The 19,806-nt window shown below is 47.2% G+C and overlaps 2 protein-coding genes across 2 annotated transcripts in view; both read left to right on the forward strand.

The window, feature by feature from the left end:
- The first annotated feature begins 4,784 nt into the window (after positions 1 to 4,784).
- LOC132597303 (syncytin-1-like) lies at positions 4,785 to 6,353 on the forward strand. The gene has a single exon (XM_060298709.1). The coding sequence runs from the start codon at positions 4,785 to 4,787 to the stop codon at positions 6,351 to 6,353; it is 1,569 nt and encodes a 522-aa protein (XP_060154692.1).
- A 5,109-nt stretch (positions 6,354 to 11,462) lies between these two features.
- Positions 11,463 to 19,806, forward strand: part of TMEM154 (transmembrane protein 154) — a 40,860-nt gene continuing 32,516 nt past the window's right edge. Inside the window, exon 1 of the mRNA XM_030878238.3 lies at positions 11,463 to 11,578. Coding sequence (XP_030734098.1) covers positions 11,491 to 11,578 — 88 coding nt within the window. The 5' untranslated portion in view covers positions 11,463 to 11,490. The remainder of the gene's footprint in view (positions 11,579 to 19,806) is intronic.

Raw genomic sequence — 19,806 nt, forward strand, 5'->3', positions numbered from 1 at the left:
CCTGCCCAATGAAAATAATTCCCAGGGGCCGGCTGGGCGCACTCGCGGACGCACTCAGCGCGACCCAGGGTTCCGCCATCCTGATTCCACCATAGCCCTACCCCTGCGAGAAATAGGCCCTCCCGATGAGACAGGGAACCCCCGACTCCAGTATTGGCCATTCTCTACCAGTGACCTATATAATTGGAAAACCCAGAATGCCCGTTTTTCTGATAATCCTAAAGACTTGATAGCTCTTCTAGATAGCGTTATGTTCACTCATCAGCCCACCTGGGATGACTGCCAACAGCTCCTCCGGATCCTATTCACTACCGAAGAACGGGAGCGAATCCAGCTGGAGGCGAGAAAACTGGTTCCTGGAGATAATGGTCAACCCACCGCTAACCCTGACCTCATCAATGCAGCTTTTCCCTTAACTCGCCCCCCGCAGGATGAATGGGACTATAACACCGGAGAAGGTGGGGGACGACTGCTCATTTATCGCCAGACTCTAATGGCGGGTCTCCGGGCTGCCGCGCGCAAGCCCACTAATTTGGCCAAGGTATATTCAATCGTACAAGGTAAAACAGAAAGTCCCTCCTCTTATTTAGAAAGATTAATGGAAGCCTTTAGGCAGTATACCCCTATGGATCCAGAGGCCCCCGAAAATCAGGCCGCCATTGTAATGTCCTTCGTTAACCAGGCAGCCCCTGATATTAAAAAGAAACTCCAGAAGTTAGAAGATCTGGAGGGCAAACAGATACAGGACTTACTCCGTATCGCCCAGCGCGTCTTTAATAACCGGGACGCCCCAGAGGATAAACAACTTAAAGCCACTGAGAAAATGACTAAAGTCTTGGCGGCCATTGTTCAGAAAGATCAAGAGGGCCCCCCAGCCACTCGACCTCCCAGGCGACCATTGGACAGAGATCAATGTGCCTATTGCAAGGAAAAGGGCCACTGGGCTCGGGAATGCCCCAAGAAAAGGCAGCCGCGCCCCAACCAGGGGCAATGGCAACCGAACGCCACCCCAGTCCTGTTTACGCATGATACAAAGTAGGGGGGACGGGGTTCGGACCCCCTCCCCGAACCCAGGGTAACCCTACGAGTGGAGGGGAAACCAGTCCAATTCCTGGTGGATACAGGGGCACAGCATTCGGTCTTGGTTAAGCCCCACGGGAAAATTTCTAACAAATCCTCCTGGGTCCAGGGAGCTACGGGAGTCAAACGTTACCTTTGGACCACTCAGAGAACTGTGGACTTGGGCACGGGAAGGGTAACCCATACCTTTCTGGTCATTCCCGATAGCCCTTGCCCCTTACTGGGGAGAGACTTACTCACTAAAATGGGAGCACAAATTCATTTTCGGCCAGAGGGGCCAATCGTAACAGACCCTCACGACCAACCCATATCTGTGCTCACCCTGAACTTGGAAGATGAGTACCGACTTCACCAGGAACCACCCTCCCAAAATCAAGATATAGAGTCATGGCTTCAGCAGTTCCCCGAAGCATGGGCAGAAACAGGGGGGGTGGGACTAACCAAACACCGCCCAGCCCTATTCATAGAGATCAAACCGGGGGCAGATCCTGCACGTGTCCGACAGTATCCCATGCCCCTAGAGGCCAAGACTGGTATCACTCCTCATATTCGCCGGCTTCTTGACCTGGGGATACTGCGTCCCTGCCAGTCAGCCTGGAATACACCCCTGCTGCCAGTCCGCAAACCTAACAGTAAAGACTACCGCCCAGTGCAGGACCTGAGGGAAGTCAACAGACGGGTCATAGACATCCATCCTACTGTGCCCAATCCATATACTCTTTTGAGCGCCCTTAGTCCAGAAAAACAATGGTATACTGTGCTGGACCTCAAAGATGCCTTTTTTAGTTTACCCTTGGCGCCCAAAAGTCAAGAACTCTTTGCCTTCGAATGGTCAGATCCCGAGAGAGGTATAAACGGACAACTCACCTGGACCAGACTTCCCCAAGGATTCAAAAACTCGCCTACCTTGTTTGATGAGGCCCTACACGAGGATCTCAGTGAGTACCGGAGACAAAACCCCAATGTAACCCTCCTGCAGTATGTTGATGATCTCTTAATAGCTGCTGAGACCGCTGAAGCCTGCCTGAAGGGAACCAGAAACCTCCTACGGACTCTCGGCACCCTGGGATACCGAGCCTCTGCCAAGAAAGCACAGATCTGCAGGCCTGAGGTAACTTACCTGGGATACCTATTGAAAGGGGGGCAACGATGGCTCACAGATGCACGGAAGGAAACCGTCCTCCGCATCCCCAGACCCACCACGCCTCGACAGGTGAGGGAATTTTTGGGGTCGGCTGGGTTCTGCCGTTTATGGATACCCAAATTTGCTGAAATGGCCAAACCGCTATACCTAGCCACCAAAGAGCAGACGCCCTTTGAATGGACAGAAGAGGCTGAGCAGTCATTTCAGCAGATCAAAACTGCCTTGCTATCCGCACCCGCCCTGGGTCTCCCTGATGTCTCCAAGCCCTTCCACCTCTTTGTAGATGAAAGCAAAGGCATAGCTAAGGCCGTATTGACCCAGCCCCTCGGTCCTTGGCCCAGGCCTGTTGCTTACCTATCAAAAAAATTGGACCCAGTGGCTGCCGGCTGGCCTCCTTGCCTCCGGATGATCGCCGCCACGGCCCTAATGGTAAAGGATGCTGACAAACTAACTATGGGGCAGGAGTTACATGTCACCACCCCCCACGCCATCGACGGGGTTCTCAAACAGCCTCCCGACCGATGGATGAGCAATGCTCGATTGGTCCACTACCAGGGTCTACTGTTAAATCCCCTCAGAATCAGCTACACTCCGCCGCGGGCATTAAACCCTGCCTCCCTATTACCTGACCCAGATTTGGACTCCCCACTCCATGACTGTGCAGAGGTACTGGCCCAGATCCATGGGGTTCGGGAAGACCTACGTGACCAGCCCCTACCGGATGCACAAGTCACATGGTTCACTGACGGCAGCAGCTTTGTCCAGCAAGGTCAGAGGTATGCGGGGGCAGCAGTAACATCAGAAACTGAGGTGATATGGGCAGAGACTCTCCCCCCAGGGACCTCAGCCCAAAAAGCTGAATTAATTGCCCTGACCCAAGCTCTCAAGATGAGCAAAGGCCAAAAAGCTACCATATACACAGACAGCCGGTATGCTTTCGCTACCGCACATATACATGGGGCAATATACCGAGAGCGGGGACTACTCACAGCAGAGGGCAAAGACATCAAGAACAAAGAGGAAATCCTGGCCTTGCTAGCGGCCATATGGGAACCCAAAAAGCTAGCCATTGTACACTGCCCGGGGCATCAAAAACCCACGAATCCAGTCATCCGAGGCAACAATTTGGCAGACCAGACGGCTCGAAAGGCGGCACACACTCCAATACCATTACTTCCCCTGCAACTGCCGGATCCAGGCCCCCGGGAACTACCGCCCCAACCCGACTACTCGGAGGATGACATCAGATGGATGAGCAAGCTTCCTCTAACCCAGGTTAGAGACGGATGGTGGCGGGACGCTAAAAACAATATCCTCCTTCCTGAGAGACTAGGAACCCTGGTCCTTGAACGGATCCACCGTAGCACCCACTTGGGCGCCCGACGGCTACAGGATCTCATCAGGCAGACTGGACTTAAAATTAAAAATGTCTCCGAGAAGACTGAACGACTGGTTGCTGACTGTGCAGTCTGCCAACTCCATAATGCCAGCACCCACCCGCCAACCACTGGCATCCGGGAGAGAGGAAACCAGCCTGGAGCCTACTGGGAAGTGGACTTCACGGAGGTAAAGCCTGGCAAATATGGGTATAAATATTTACTGGTGTTTATAGATACCTTTTCAGGTTGGACTGAGGCATTCCCAACCAAGAATGAGACTGCACGAATAGTAGCTAAGAAGCTACTAGAAGAGATCCTGCCCAGGTATGGCTTTCCAGTTATGATAGGGTCCGACAACGGGCCAGCCTTCGTTTCTAAGGTAAGTCAGGATCTGGCTTCCATACTTGGGGCTAATTGGAAATTACATTGTGCATACCGCCCCCAGAGTTCAGGACAGGTAGAAAGGATGAATAGAACTCTAAAAGAGACCTTGACTAAATTGACCATGGAGACTGGCGCTAACTGGGTAGTCCTACTCCCCTACGCTCTGTTTAGGGTGCGAAATTCCCCCTATAAGCTAGGATTTACTCCCTACGAAATAATGCATGGTAGGCCTCCTCCTATCATCCCTAATCTAAAGACTAACCTTATCCAATTGGACCCAGAAAATAATCTCCTGTCTTCCCTCCAAGCCTTACAGCGGATACACGAGACAATCTGGCCCAAACTAAAAGAGCTATATGCAACAGGACCCCCACCTACTCCACACCAGCTCCGGCCAGGTGACTGGGTCCTTGTCAAACGCCATCGACAAGAGACCCTAGAACCCAGGTGGAAAGGACCTTACCAGATCATCCTGACAACGCCGACAGCCATCAAGGTGGACAGCATAGCTGCCTGGATCCATCACACACACGTCAAGCCGGTGGACCCATTTTCTGACCTCATCAAGTCCACTAAAGCTGACGTCACCTGGACTGTTGACCGGAGTAAGAACAATCCCCTCAAACTGACTTTGCGCCGTACTCTCCCCCATGATGACCAAGGTACTGCTGATAGCCCTAATGATAGTCCTAACCCTCAACCCTCGGGCCACGAGGGGAGGATTCGTCCCTCCCCCCAATAAGAATACTTTAATACAACTACTATATGGTGCACCGTGCGAGTGCAGGGGAGGTACTATGGAGACTCCTGTTGTTCCCCGAGGGTATACTCATATGCAGGACTGCGGGGGCATAACTGCGTATCTTGTTCAGGAATATAGGGTTACCGGGGCCTCTCAAAGCTGGCAATGCTACCATAAGCCTAAGCCACTCCCCCCTCGAGCTACTTGCCCCTGTTCCACCTTCCAGGAATCGATGCATAGCATGTGCTATTCCTCTTACCAGCAATGTATAGGGGCCAATAACAAGACTTATTTCACAGCCATACTACAGAATAATAAAAGCCCCACCATTAGTGATGATAATAAATACCTTCAGGCTGGATGCACTGGCACCCCCGGGACCCCGGTATGCTGGAATACCAGGGCCCCCACACATATGTCAGACAGTGGGGGGCCCCAGGACGCAGTGCGCCAGATAGAAACCCGAAGACAAATAGAAGAGGCCTATCGGCATCTGTACCCACAGCTCAGCTACCACCCCCTAATTCTCCCTAAGGTCGATCCCTCTGAATTAGACTCCCAGACCATGTCCATACTAGAAGCTACTTTTGCGCTTTTGAATACCACCAACCCCAACTTAGCACAGGATTGCTGGCTCTGCCTTCCTCAGGGACCGCCCCGCCCTATAGCCATCCCCACCTTCGCCAATTTAAATATCAGCGAACGATGTAACCCTACTTCACTCCCCGAGCCGTTCCCCATACAATTTTCAAAATTTTCAACCACCTTTAATACCTCATGCTTTGTCAAGAACGATTCCCTCTCTAACGCCAGCATTGACTTGGGAATCCTTTCATCCACTGGATGTAGTCAATATATCCCCGTGAACTCCTCCCTCTGTAGTCCTAATACCACTGTCTTTGTCTGTGGAAGTAACCTAGCATACACCTATTTACCCCCGAATTGGACAGGGGTCTGCACCCTGGCCACCCTTCTCCCCAATGTAGACCTGATCTCGGGAGACACCCCGTTGCCCATTCCCAGCTTTGACCTCTGGGCAGGGAGAACCAAACGAGCCATTACAGTCCTACCCCTCCTGGTAGGATTAGGAATTACAGGAGCTGTGGCCACAGGGAGTACAGGTCTTGGGGTCTCCCTTCACTCCTATAGTCAGCTGTCTAGGCAATTAATAGAAGATGTAGAAACTCTCTCTGGGACCATTCAGGACTTACAGGACCAATTAGATTCGCTGGCCGAGGTGGTCCTACAGAATAGGAGGGGCTTAGACTTGCTGACAGCTGAACAGGGTGGGCTATGCCTCGCCCTAAAAGAAAAATGTTGTTTCTATGCAAATAAATCAGGCATTGTAAGAAACAAGATCCACCAGCTCCAGGAAGACCTAGCTCGCCGCCAGCAAGAATTAGCGGATAATCTCCTTTGGTCAGGATTTCATGGGATGCTCCCCTTCCTCCTCCCCATCCTGGGCCCTCTACTATGCCTCCTTCTCCTCCTCACTATAGGCCCCTGTATACTCAGTAAAGTCATGAATTTTGTTCGCGAAAGAATAAATACAGTCCAGCTAATGATATTAAGAACACAATATCAGCCCTGCGAGGCCTCAGAAATTGAAGAAACGGAGCCTTGAGGACCCAAGATTGGCTCCTCTGGTTCATGAGAAAGGGGGGAATGAGGGGGCTATGTTCTAGTTTGGTGAGAATAGGACTGAGTTGACGCCCTGCATTCAATTTGTGCTTTTCCTGGAATTTCTTTTCTGTTCTTTCCGGAGGGGAAGGGCCGAAAAAGGACCATTCCAGGGCGCGGCGCTGGGCTTGCCACATTTGGGAGCGCCGCCTGAAGTTGGGCGCACAGCCTCCCGACGCCCTGCCGTTGGGCTGGTGGAGGCCGCAGCACTGCTAGGGTTGTATCAGTCCTCCTGTTTGCACTATTTCTTTTTGCGACCATGGCCCCACCTTAAGTATTTCTAATTAAGAAACAAAACCTCAGGAAACCGAAACTTAACCAGCCGCTCTCGCTTCTGTAATTACGCCTGCTGACCCCCCCCCCGCAACCGTCCAACCAATCAGACGGCGACTAGTGTCTCTGTTTAAAAGTCAACCAATCGGCGACTAGTGTCTTTGTTTAAAAGTCAACCAATCGGCGACTAGTGTCTCTGTTTAAAAGTCAACCAATCGGCGACTAGTGTCTTTGTTTAAAAGTCAACCAATCGGCGACTAGTGTCTCTGTTTAAAAGTCAACCAATCGGCGACTATGTTTGTACCGGTCTATAAAAGAGCTGTACTAAACTCCGCCAGGACCTCTTAGCGTCACCGGCAACGAGTGCGCGGAGGTCCAGGTTCGAACCTGCAATAAATGACCCTTGCCGTTTGGCTTTGACTCTCGACTCTGGTGGTCTTGTGGAGGAGCCTCGCGACCTTGGGCATTTCATGAACTATGAGAAAATGTGTCTGTTGTTTAAGCTGCCCAGTCTATGGTATTCTGCATGGCAGCCCAGCTGCCTAAGACACAGTGGAAGTGCTGTCAGGGCTTCTCCTGGCTGGGATTCTCTGAATGCTCTGGAGTCCTGCCCCAGCCCCTGCCCTGCCCACTCATCTCTCTGGGCACTCCTTTAGACCCTGGGACCTTAACCTGTACCCTCCTAGCTGGCTTTAGAGCGATCTACAGGCCCCACCTGATGTTACTATTACATTGTCTGAGGGCCTACCCCCTTGTTAAGCAAACAGTGCAGAGTCTTTAGTTACTACCAGCTAGCATTTAGACAGAGAAAGGAGCCCCAGAAAGTGTGTGCAAGTGTGAGTTTGTGTGTGTGCATGTGAGCGTGCATGAACATTTATGAGTATGTGAGTGTTCGTGTGGGTGGGTGTTGAGAGACTGTATACAGACTACGGCCAGGGCATATATATGTACATGAAAACAGAACTCAGACCTTACCTCTAGCAACTGGTCCAAGAAACTGAGCCACAATCCCAGTAAGAGTGGCCCCTAATTATTCCTCTGCTCCTAATTTAGGAGAAGCCAGATATGTAATGCCTAACCAGCCACTGGAACCAGTCACTAGAACTGGCTTCTAGTTCCCCATGCCAACGGCTCCCATCAGGGCACTGAAGCCTCCCCTTTTTTCCACTGTAGAGCTTTCCCACTCCTCTGCTAGACTTTGAGTTTCTGCGTAATGCAAGTCACGGTGGCCGACTCCCTTGCTGTAGCAAGCTCTCGATAAATGGCCTTTGCCATCATTTGGTTGGCCTTCCTGTATTTCCACAGCGTCCGTGAGTGTGTGTAAGCATGTGTAGGGGGTGTGCCTGTGTGTTGGACGTGGCGAGGTTGGCAGCTAGAGGGGGAAAATGGGGGCGGGTGCACTCCCTGCAAGATCTTATCACTTCTGGGCTGTTCCCTTGGAGTCTCTCTTCCTTTAGGGCTGAGGAGGAGGGGCAGAAGGGAAGGGAGGAGGAGTTGGATGAGAGTTGATTGTAAAAGCCAGGCTCTTGTGTGAAAGTCGTAAAGAGCACCTCCAACCAATAACGGGCTTCTCTTCCTGCCCTCCTGAGCAGGAGGGGGCCTCAGGGCACCTCCTAGGCACCCTACCTCCTTACCTCCCCTCCTCCTACCTGCACTGAGAGCCGAAGGCAGGCACCGCTGACCTCACCCCTGGCCCGTGTGCCTGCCATTCTCTCTGAGGCTCCCCGCTGCCTCACAGCTGTGACTGGGGCCCTGACTTCCTGCCACGAGTGTATCAGGATTTAATCTGAGGCCAGGTGGCCACTGCCAAAATGAATGGTGGGTAAAATTAGAACAAACAAAGGTAAACAGCCCTTTACCTAGTGCACAGTCACCCTGGGATTTAACTGCAGCAAAGAGATCACAGAGGTGCCACAATTTTCTGATCAATGATGGTAATTTTCTTCCCCTGGAGATCAGCTTATCACTCGAAGGGTCTTAGAGCGCACAGGAGTCAAGAGAAAAGTACAGGGTGATGCAGGCTTTCTCTGCGGCTTATTTTGCACATCATTCTAAGTGATGTAGTGTTGCCTGCTCAGAAGCAACACCGGGCACCCTTAGAGACACTGAGACACTGGCTGGCAGGGTGTGGGCTCCACGGAGGTCTGTGCTCCAGCCGCAGACACCTGACTCTGCAAAGCCTCCAGCAAGCTGTATTTTAAAATCAAAGAAAAATCAAAGAAACCAAGGCTCACACCTTGCTGTTGCCAAACACATGCCTCAAGCCTGGGATCCAAGATTGTTTTAATAGAGCGTAAATGGCAAAATGAAGAGCTCTCCCAAGCCCTGGGTCTTCTCTCTGGCACACGTGCATTGCAGCGGGAGAAATGCCTGCTAGTGCAGGGGTGATCGCCCTCAAACTTAGCACTAGAGGGTCTTGGAGCCAGTGGTCTTTTCATTTGCTCATCGATAGTCTGATTAACAGGACTTCCTCCATTGTTTTCAAATCGATCATCCAGTTTTGAACTCTTTTCTTCTGCTGTTTGTTCTGTATTGTCACCTAGAGCGCAAAAGCATATTTTATCAGGAATTGACTTAACTGCCAGTTTAAAATATCGAAATGCAGACGGTGAATCCATTAACACGGATTAGTACGTGAATCGTCAACCTATTTCTGTGGATAAGAACTGAGATAAGCGGTGACTAATGACAGTGAAGAGCAGCAAATTCACTAAACAAAAAATTAATGGCCATGTCAGGGGCTGAAGGATCCAGTCACCTTGTGCGCTCACAGCAGCTGGATCAGTGAAGATGGTATGGACCAGAAGCTGGTGACTCACGATAGGCTGCCGGCAAAGGGTTAGAGATGAGATGGGTGTCTGATGCCTCTCTCTGTCTGCCTGTCTCTCTTGGCACCATAACAAACATGATTATGAAATTCCATTCTTTTTTTGTGGTTTTTCTATAAACTTTATTTCTCAAAACGGTCTTATGATATTTGTGAGATAAATACTCAACATTTATGATGAAATTCCATTCTGCAGTGTTTAGGACCTAGACCTCAACCAAGGGGACTTCAATAGGACACAGAAAACCTAACCTACTCTAATCGCCCCAAACACTGCTATGAACTATCACCTCCTTCCTGTATTGTTTCAATTGGGTAGGATTTCCACCCCCATTCTAATCCAACTCAGTTCTATTTTGTTTGTTGTTAACAACCTCTGAGAAAATAGTCATTCAAGAAGGAAGAAAGGTAAAATACAGAATTTCCCCCCCCCCGAGAACATATTCTGCTTTGGAAATAGGCCCCTTAAAAGATCATTTATCTCTCATCATAGATCCAGCAATCGAGCTCCTTGGTATTTTCCCAAAGGAGTTGAAAATGTATGTCTACACAAATAGCCGTACACGGATGCTTCTAGCAGTTTTGTTCCTCATCGCCAAAACATGGAAGCAACCTCGATGTCCTTCAGTAGGTGAATGGATAAATAAACTGTGGTCCATCCAGACAATGGAATATTATTCAGCACTAAAAAGAAATGAGCTCTCAAGCCAGGAAAAGACATGGAGGAAACTTAAGTGCATTTCACTAAGTGAAAGAAGCCAGTCCGAAAAGGCTACGTACTTCATGAGTCTAACTACCTGTCATTTTGGAAAAGGCAAAACTGTGGTGACAGTAAAAAGATCAGTAGTTGTCAGCAGTGGTGGTGGTGAGGGCTGCATGAACGGGTGGAGCACAGAGGAGTTTTAGGGCAGGGAAACTACTCAGTATAATACTATAATGATGATACCTATCATTACTATACCTTTGTCCAAACCGACAGCATATACAACGCCAAGAGTGAATTCTAATGTGGACTGTAGACTTGGGGTGGTTATGATGTATCCATGTAAGTTTATCCATGGTAACAAATGTACCACTCTGCAGGGGGTATTGATAATGGGGGAGGCTGTGCATGTTTGGGGACTGGGGGTACATGGAAAATCTCTGTGCTTTCCTCTTAATTTTGCTGTGAACTGAAAACTGCTCTAAAAAATAAAGTCTTTATAATGAAAAAAGATAAACCAACCAAACCTAAAAAGATGATTTCTCTCTGGAGAAGAAGAGCACACCCTTCAGGCATGGGTGTAGCACTGTCCTTTCCCTTCTGATGAGCTGTGGGGGGCAGGGCATTCAGGGCCCAAGGAGGAGCATGTGCCCGGCCAGAGAGAAGTGGGATGGCCATTTCCTGACAGCACAGGTGTCCCTACTGTCTGGTGTCCAATATGGTAGCCACTAGCCACATGGAGTTACTTAAATTTACATTAAGAAAAATAAAAACTAACAATTCACTTCTCACTAGCCCTATTTCGAGTACTCAGCAGCCTATGTGGCTAATGGCTACTGTATTGGACCTCTCAGATTCAGAACATTCCCATCATGTCAGCAAGTTCTACCGGAGAGCGCTGCTCTAGACTCCAGGCAGCCCCGGAGGCTGACCTGGAGTCTGAGGATCAATAAAATCACAAATCGAGAACCGACCCCCAGTCCCAGATTCTGAATGACATCTGAGCAACGGACACTGCTTCCACGGGGACAATGTCAAAAGACGGAGGCCCATGCGGGGCTGGGACAGAAAAGGGCTTGAGAGGCGTGTTAACTAAATCAGTGCTTGAAGAGCAACTTCTCTTTGGCAATTCTTGCTGGTCTGACAGGCTCCTGCCGAATTACATCACTTCCTAAAAAACAGGCAAACACCTCTGCTTCAAGTCAGCACCGACCCAAACAAGCAGGAAACAGGAAACGTTTACGTTTCTGCGGGGCTGAAACTGCGCGCAGCATCACGATGCCGGGGCGCGCGTATCCCGAGGCTCGCCGCGCCGCCCTCATCTTCGCCCTGGTCATCGCGTTCCTCTCCACCCGCCAGGCGCAGGGTAAGCACCCCTAGGCTTTCCACTCCAGGCGGGGAGGATAATGAACGCTTGTCTCGTGCCGAGGCTACAGAACTCTGCCGGGGAGGGTAACACCCAGAAAAATCTAAGCCTTCCTGTGAAAAAAGTGGAGAAAAGTCGAACTGTCTTTTTTGGGGGGAAGGAGGGAGGAGGGACTTGGCTTCGTTTGCAGCCGGCTAATCCAGCTCCAGCTCAACTCACTGAATTGACCCCCTTCCCGCAGTCTTTGTTTTCTAAGATGTAATTTACCGGTCCCAGTCATTTACCGGCTTTAATGGGCATATTAAGAAAATGATCAACTCTTTGGCAGTTCCTGTAAAAGAACGTTTCAATCAGCTGAAACAGAGAAATTATGAATTTACTTTTAATGATGTGGGCTGAGAAGTCTGCTGCTTCCAAAAATTCCTGGAAAACTGGGGTATGGACATTTACTACTGGAAAGTAGACTAAAGAAACACCGTAATTAAATTAAAAAAAAAGTAAACAGGAAATTATCTGAGGAATTACCAGGCATCCACTGTAACTTATTAAGTCTTTCATATGCTTTCCTTTGATCTTGTTACTTTGGGAGAGATTTTTCTTTGCATTGATTACGACAAATGAAGCTTTGTTTTAAAAAGTAATGTGACAAAAAAAAAAAAAAGTAATGTGACTGTAGTGAATCAAAGGTACCAGAAAAGACAAAATATTAAATCTCATAATTATGAGCTAAGAGCAGCAGTTGATTTTTACCCTGACAACAAGTCCAATCACCCTCCATTGCCTCTTACAGTTGTGTGGATTTGCCCTTGGGTAAGTAAGCTAGTTGCCTGTGGTTCCTGTTAGTGAACACTGCCTGCTGCTAGTGTAGAGCTGTACTGGGGGTGCAGCTACACTGAGTGTCCAGCTGTTCTGGGGGTGCAGATGAAGAAACTGAGGTGGAGGAAGGTGAGACCCACCGACAGTCGGCTCTCCTGATTTAGACTCCAGGGTCTCCCCTCTCCCCGCAGGGGATCGACCACGCCCCCTGCCCGGACCTCTGGACCATATTCCTTCCCCTGAGGGGCGTCCCTCAGCACCCACGGGAGCAGGGCCCAGCCACCCCTCTTCACCCCTTTTAACTCTCACAGCCACCACAGCGTGTTTGCCTCAAACACGCTCCTGAGAATGACATTTAACCTGCCTGAGTAGTTTCTTGAGCATCTGAAAATGATTGACTCAAAGTGTCTGCAATTCAGGAGATGCAAAGGACTCAGTGAAAGGTGTCCCTCTGAGACCCGTATCTGATCAGTGACTCTTCCCCTGAAAGAGCTCCGGTGGCTCCTCATTGATGGCCCCTAGCCTCTCACTGCAACCTCCTTTCCACGGTATCTCCTTCTGTCTCCCTTCTGCTCCCCAGCTGCAGCCCCTCAGTCACGGTACAGAGTGTATGCTCCAGGCCTCTGGGGCTCTGGCCACAAGTGATGACAAGTTCCATTTTTTTTCTACTGAATGAATGCCTATGCCTATGCCTATGCTCAGACTGAATGTTACCTCTTCTTCGGTGTCTCTCTCACTGCCCCTTCCCTGGCACGCTGCCTGTTATGCCCCCAGAGACCTAAACTTCTGTAAACCCAGCCAACCACCTGGAATCATAACTGTGTCTATGTCCATGCCTCCCACCAGGCTGTGAGCACCTCCAGGGAAAAGAAAATCCCCTTTTGTTCACCTTTGATTCCCCCAAATCTTGTAAGGGGTCAACATAAATTAGGAACTCAGTTATTCTTGATAAATACTAAAATCGTCCTAGAATGGATATGAGACTGATCACTAAAGACTGATGAGCTCCTGAGAGCAGGTAGTGTTAGGATGTCAGGAGAAGTGGAAGATGAAAAGCTGCATTTCAGGGGGGCACAGGCATTATCTGAATCATCCCACACACTCACCTGTCTCCATTCCCAGTGCCTGAAAATGCAAAACTGCCCACTTGCAAGCAGCTGTATAATCAAAGCTTATTACTTTGAGATTAGCCAAGGGAAAGGCTCTTCTAAATTAAGGACTGAATATATATTGTAAAATTAAATAAGGTATATCCTTTTGAGCTAATGGTGCCTAAGACTTTAGGACGTGAGTTCGTTTAAATGTGTCACAGTTGTATCTATTTCTTTGAATTCTTCAAAAAATACCTTGGAGATATTTGGTAAAAGAATCCGATCTACTGAACAGCCTGATTCTCCTTTGCAAGCATAATCCAGGTTTATCTCAAGTCAAGCCTTTATTAACCACAAATAGGCAACATTATTTAATAACTGCAGTTACCTGAGACCAGCATCATTATGGTTGAGTCAGCATCTTTTTTGCTTTATGTAGATAGAGAGTCTGGTGCAGAACTGACTACTATCACAAGTGAAATAATCCACTTGGAAGTGAGAGAAATGAGAAAATAGCTTTTCTGGGATTTTGACAAAACAGATGAGAATAATTAAAGAAAAGCTCTGGGCCTAGGTATCTTGGCCAGTGTAGGATGCTAAGAAAGTTCAGACTCAAGGCAACATTCTGCCCGTGGAATGAAGGGCCACCTCATTCCTTACCCTGTGCCCTCTCAGTGTCAGCTTAACACTATCAGAAAGCTAAAAGCAACTTCCAGATACCACAAGCACGGGATTTATTAGCTGCTAAAAGCAGAACGGTCTGTAGAAAAAAGAGCAAAAAGTCACAAGGCAGAAATAAGGCCTCTGTAACTGTTTTGGTGACCAGAGCTAAACGTGGAATTTGACAGAGGGGACTAGGAGATTTTTCTGGGCTGTTTCAGAACAGTAAGGATCATATAATTATTGGACGAACCTTCAGAAGAAGAGAAAGAAGAGAAGAAAATACGGGTTGCAAAGATGAAACTGCACTTTCTGATACTGTTCTTATTTCAGTGAATGTGACTGCCACCTGCTATTTCCTGGGACAGTCCCAATTTCAAGTAGTAAAAATGATGATGGCCAACATAGATACTGCTCAGTATATGCCTGTTCTGAACACAGGACCAACTCATTTAATTCTCATAACAAATCTTATACAGTGGCTACTATTATTCCTATTTTACAGATGAGAAAACAGGCACAGAGGGGTTAACTGACTTGCCCAAGGTCACACAGCTAAGTAGTGGATCTAAGTAAGATTCAGCCTCAGGAGTCCACGCTCTAACAATACACTGTATTACCTCTGGGTTTTCAGGTTCTGTGTCTAGTTTTAGGTTTGGAAAAGTATGTCTCTGGTGCCTTCCTGACTGTGTAGGTGTATCACACAAACTCTTGGCTGGGCTGTAAGTTTATCACATGTTCATAAAGGAGCTGTATTTGTTTGATTGGGTCAGAGACTGGCTGACAGGAAAAGGGATAGTGGAGTTGGGTTAAACTTTGGCCTGTGGAGGGGAAGGGAGAGGCTGAAAGGTACAGAGTGAGCAACAGAGAATCTGGGGATTAGCATAGTGAAGACCAGAAGCAGGAAAAACAGAATGTTGAAGTCACCGGGTAAGAGGCTTTGGGGTGTGGGAACCAGGGAGAGAAAGCCCAGCCTTCTGTCAGGCAGAGTCACTGCCGTGGGAGAGCCCAGCTAAGAACTGACCCCAAGGACCAAACAGCCCTCAGGGCCAAAAAGAAAAGAAAAAAAACAAACAAACAAGCAGAGAGGGTTTTATTAAGGCTTAAAGTCCTTCTGTGTCTGAAAGGCTGACCCAGGAAACCAGGAGAGGGCAGGACTTTGGCTGGGATAGGCTCAGTTCTGTAAAGAAACAGTGCAACCTGCAATTTGCCTACCTGTGTATATAGTTTGCACCACCCTCAACCGTTGGCAAAGATGTGGAGAAACAGGAACCAGGCGCCGCCCATGGGAGGGCAGATCCGTGCAGTCCTCTAGTGTCTCCTGCTGCTGAACCCATGCATTGGGCTTTGAATTTAAGTTACCATATTTTTCATTTCTAGAAAATCCTAGAATATTGTACAATATAGAGAGAGAGTCTTGGTTTTATTTTTCCTTATTTATTCCTTCTTTTATGTCTTTAAACATACTATTCACTATTTGATCATTTTTATCTGAAGTTTATGTAGATCGAATCTTGTTGCTTCTTGTATCTGTCACCTACCATCATGATGAAAATCTTGGGGGAATTAGGGCAAAACCCAGCACACAGAGCTTGGCCCACCCTATTTAACAGAACCCCAGATTTTCTGATCCTGTCACCAAGCTACTGTAAATACTTTCCCAGGGCAGCCTCAGTCCTGTCACCACAAAATAGGGTTTGGAAGAAACTCAGATAGGGGTGTGCTCTGGGCTTGAGGAGAGCGGGTGCTTGGACCTCAGGCTTAAACCCCAGCCTCGGGTTGGGGAGAGGGAGACCTCAGGGACCAGCCTCCAAGAGCTGTGTGAGGTACCAAAAGCTCATTAGAGGTGCAGGCCAGCAGAGGCAAGCCGGTAACCAGAAGCAGGTGACCCAAGAGACCAAAGTGACTGCCAAGGAGAACGAAGTAGACAAAACCCAATTCAAAACCAGGCCGTGGGTCAGGGGTCCACAGTGTCAGGATGATGGTGAGGTCAGCCTGGGGGAAGTGCAGCTGACTTTGAACTTTGCCAGAATCATTGAAACTGCTTTTCTTTTTTCTTTCTTTCTTTTTTAAAGCCATGAACTGGTGTTTTAGCTTTCACTTTTGACCCAGTAGGTGGACAGGAATGCCTGAGAGTACTGTATAGCTTCTCATATCCTGTGGGATTCGGGCAAGTCCCCATAGGTGGGTAGGTATGGCTCTGAATTTAAATTTCCTCTACAAGTTTTTTTTTTCTTTCTCCATATTTTCTGGGCCCTTGGGATTTCCTTGCTTTTTTGTTATTTCTTTATACATTTAAGAAGTTGTTTCTTCTATTTCATCCAGTATTTCTAGGTGCTGCATACTGGGCGAATTTTTCAGGTTACTAACTATATGAGGTTATTGGAAAAGGAATTTTTTTTGATACAACCATTCTGGAGAACAATCTGGAAATATTTAGTCAACTGGAGATGTTCATACCCTACAACTACAACAGTTCACTGTCAGATCACTCACAAATGTACGACCGCAAAGAGTCATGGCCAAGGATGTGGACTGTAGCATTGTTTGTAAAAATAGAAACAATCTAAATATCTATTAACAAAAGAAAAATACATGAATCTTGGTATAGTCACAGAATGAGATATCATAGAGCAGGTACACTTAATGAACTACAGCCAAATGTATTAAGATAAATCAGTCTCAAATGTAATGTTGACCAAAAAACCAGTGGAAGGTTAATAATTACAGAATAATTACATTTATTTAAAGTTTTTAAAACACTCCAAATTCTGCTTCTATTGCTTAGGGACACGGGTGTATTTGGAAAGTGTGGGACTGATCCGTGTTAATTGAGGAGAGCGGGTAACTTGGAAGAGATTGGGGGAAGGAGGGCTTCAGCTGTGTTTACAATGTTATGTTTCTTTCAGAAAAATACATGGTGGTCCAGGGTCAGCAAACCAAGAATCATGGGCCAAACTCAGCCAGCTTCCTGCTTTTTTCCAACGCTTGAGCTAAGAATGGTTTTTATATTTTTAATGGTTATATAAAAACAGATAATAGCCTGTATTTTGCCTCTTGGCCCACAAGCTCTAAAAGAGTTACTCTCTGGCCTGTTAGGAAAAAGTTTGCCAACCTCTGCTCTAGTCATTATGGGGAAATAGAAGATAATTAAGGTGGGTCCCCTGTTATTTGTTACATTCGTCTCTATTCCCTTTGGTAGGTATACATTCATAATGAAAAGTGAGAGAGCCTGTGAGCTCTTTTCCAGCTCTCCTGAGTCCCCGCGAGCTCTCCTCCCTCTTTCTTTTCTATAACTCCCAGTCTCTTTGAAAGACAGCCAACACATCTTCATTTTCAGTCTCCGTTCACTTCTCAACCCCCTGCGATCTGGTTGCCATGTCAAGCACCGCACTCAAATTGCTCTGTCTGGGTCACCAGTGCCTTCTAATAGCCGAACCCAAAGGACCCATTTCCATCTTTATCTTCTGTTTTTCTCTGTAGCACTTAACATAATCAATTATTGAAACCCTCCTCTTCCTTGGGTCTTATGAGGCCATTTTCCTCCTGGTCTCCTAGGACTCTGATTGTTCCTTTCCCGTTTGGAGTTATGAATCTTTCTCTTCCACCTGTTCCTTTTGTATTTATCTTTTCTTTTCTCACTCCTTACATCATCTCAGGGTCGTGACACACTTTCATCGTTTTTATCTCCCTCCTAGGCTGATGGTTCCCCAAATCACTCCAATCAGGGATGTCTGTTCAGCTGCAGCCCTACATATTCATCATCGGTCTTCCTTGGAGACGTCCCAGGAGTCCTGGGCTCAGCTTGGCCAAAACGGAACTCTTTCTCTGCTCCCTACTGGTTTAGGCCCTTCTTAGCTCTCACCTAGGTTACTTCATTAACTTCTTAACTAGTCTCTTTGCCTTTAGTCTCTTCTCAAACCCAATTTCACATAACCTCCAGAGTGATGGTTCTCTAACAAAACTGTGATTATTTTTCTCTTGTTTTCACCCCTTCAGTGGTTTTTCATTTCCTTCGGATAGATTCCAGCCCCCTCAGCCTCATTACGAGGCCCCTTGTAAGCTTGTGCTGTGTTCCTTTCCTACTAGACACTTCCCACCATGCATCCTATGATATAAGTACTTGAATGTGCCAACCTCTGTCGGGCCACGGAGCTTTCTATAGCTGTGCTTCAGCTGCAGTGCCTTCCTTGCCATCGTTGCTTGACGAACTCCTGAGATTCAACTCAGTGGTCACCTCCTCTGGGAAGTTCTCCTGAATCCTCCACCCCGGATGCAATGAATGCCTTCCCCTCCCATATCCTCATGATGCTCTGTGCCCAAACATATTATGGCTTTTATGAAACTGTAATGTAATTATTGATTTGTATGCCATTATCCCTACTTACCAGTCACTTCCCAGGGAGGTTGGGGCCTGGTCTCATTCACCCTTACGTCTCTAGAATAGTTCCTGGTACAGGACAGGCACACAACTCACTGACTAAAGAAATGAATGACATGAAATTTATTCTATAGCCCAAGACTTACTTGTGTTTGTGACAAAATTATAATCATTTCAATAATGCAATGAAACTGTGGTGATACCTGGATAAATATGACTTTTCATTAATCCAGTTTTATTTTGTTCTGAAATGTTAAAAGTCTCCCAAATCATTTTGTGTGTGAATAGTTCAGTTCTGGCTCCTCAAACCAAACAGGGAACAGCTATAGCTCCCTCTCCTGTAGAGAAAGCTACGTGGCTGTACCTATGAGTAGTTCCGAGAGAGCCTTCTGTCCTTCTCCCTCTCAGAATATAGAGGAAGTTCAGACCCAGTAGATAGGCATTGAGCAGCATGACAATTCGCAGAAAAGCCAGGTAGTTACAGACATTTTGGGGAAGTACTTGTTTTTTTTTTTTACATATTTATTTTTGTATTTGGCCGTGCCCCGCGGCATGCTGGATCTTAGTTCCCCGACCAGGGATCGAACATGTGCCCCCTGCGATGGAAGCACAGAGTCCTTACCACTGAACCACCAGGGAAGTCCCTGGGGAAGTATTTTTGAAAAAAAAAAGGGGAATATTAGTTTCATAGACATGAAATTTCAAGCCAGTAAGAGCTGATTTGAAAACTTGAAAAAAAAAAGTTATGTAACATAAAAAGAATAGAAAAGTCTGCCTCTGGTGCCTAAGACAGCATAGAAGCATTTCCTGAGAAATTAGAGGAGGTGGTTGGAAAGGAGAGCTATCCACCCCAGCAGGATCTCATGGGTTGTGGTGTTTTGCGTTTGCTTCCTTAAAACAAAACCAGCAAATCTAGTTTTTTTGGTGCAATCTGAATTTTTTTCTATGTTTCTTTATTTTATATGAATTAAAACAATCTTTATTATTTCTTATTTCCCCACCCCACTGTGGCATTCAGAAACAGGAGTCTACTTGTTAGGAGGGTTTGTTGACATTTTTTTCCCCTGACAACACTGTTTATTAATTTTAACATCTATTTATTCTTTTCTAAAAATTATGCTTATTTATTTGTCTATGATTCAGATGGCCAGATTTAGCAAATAATATAAAACACTCAGATAAATGTAAATTTCCAATAAACAAAAATTTTTTAGTATAACTATTGTACATCCCATGCAATTTAATGTAAGTATACATAAAATATTGCATGGGACACATTT

The sequence above is a fragment of the Globicephala melas genome, chromosome 5 (assembly GCF_963455315.2).
Source record: "Globicephala melas chromosome 5, mGloMel1.2, whole genome shotgun sequence".
Taxonomy (NCBI): domain Eukaryota; kingdom Metazoa; phylum Chordata; class Mammalia; order Artiodactyla; family Delphinidae; genus Globicephala; species Globicephala melas.

Coding starts and splice junctions, on each gene's coding strand:
- LOC132597303 (XM_060298709.1), top strand. CDS start 4,785: ATGGAGACTCCTGTTGTTCCCCGAGGGTATACTCATATGCAGGACTGC.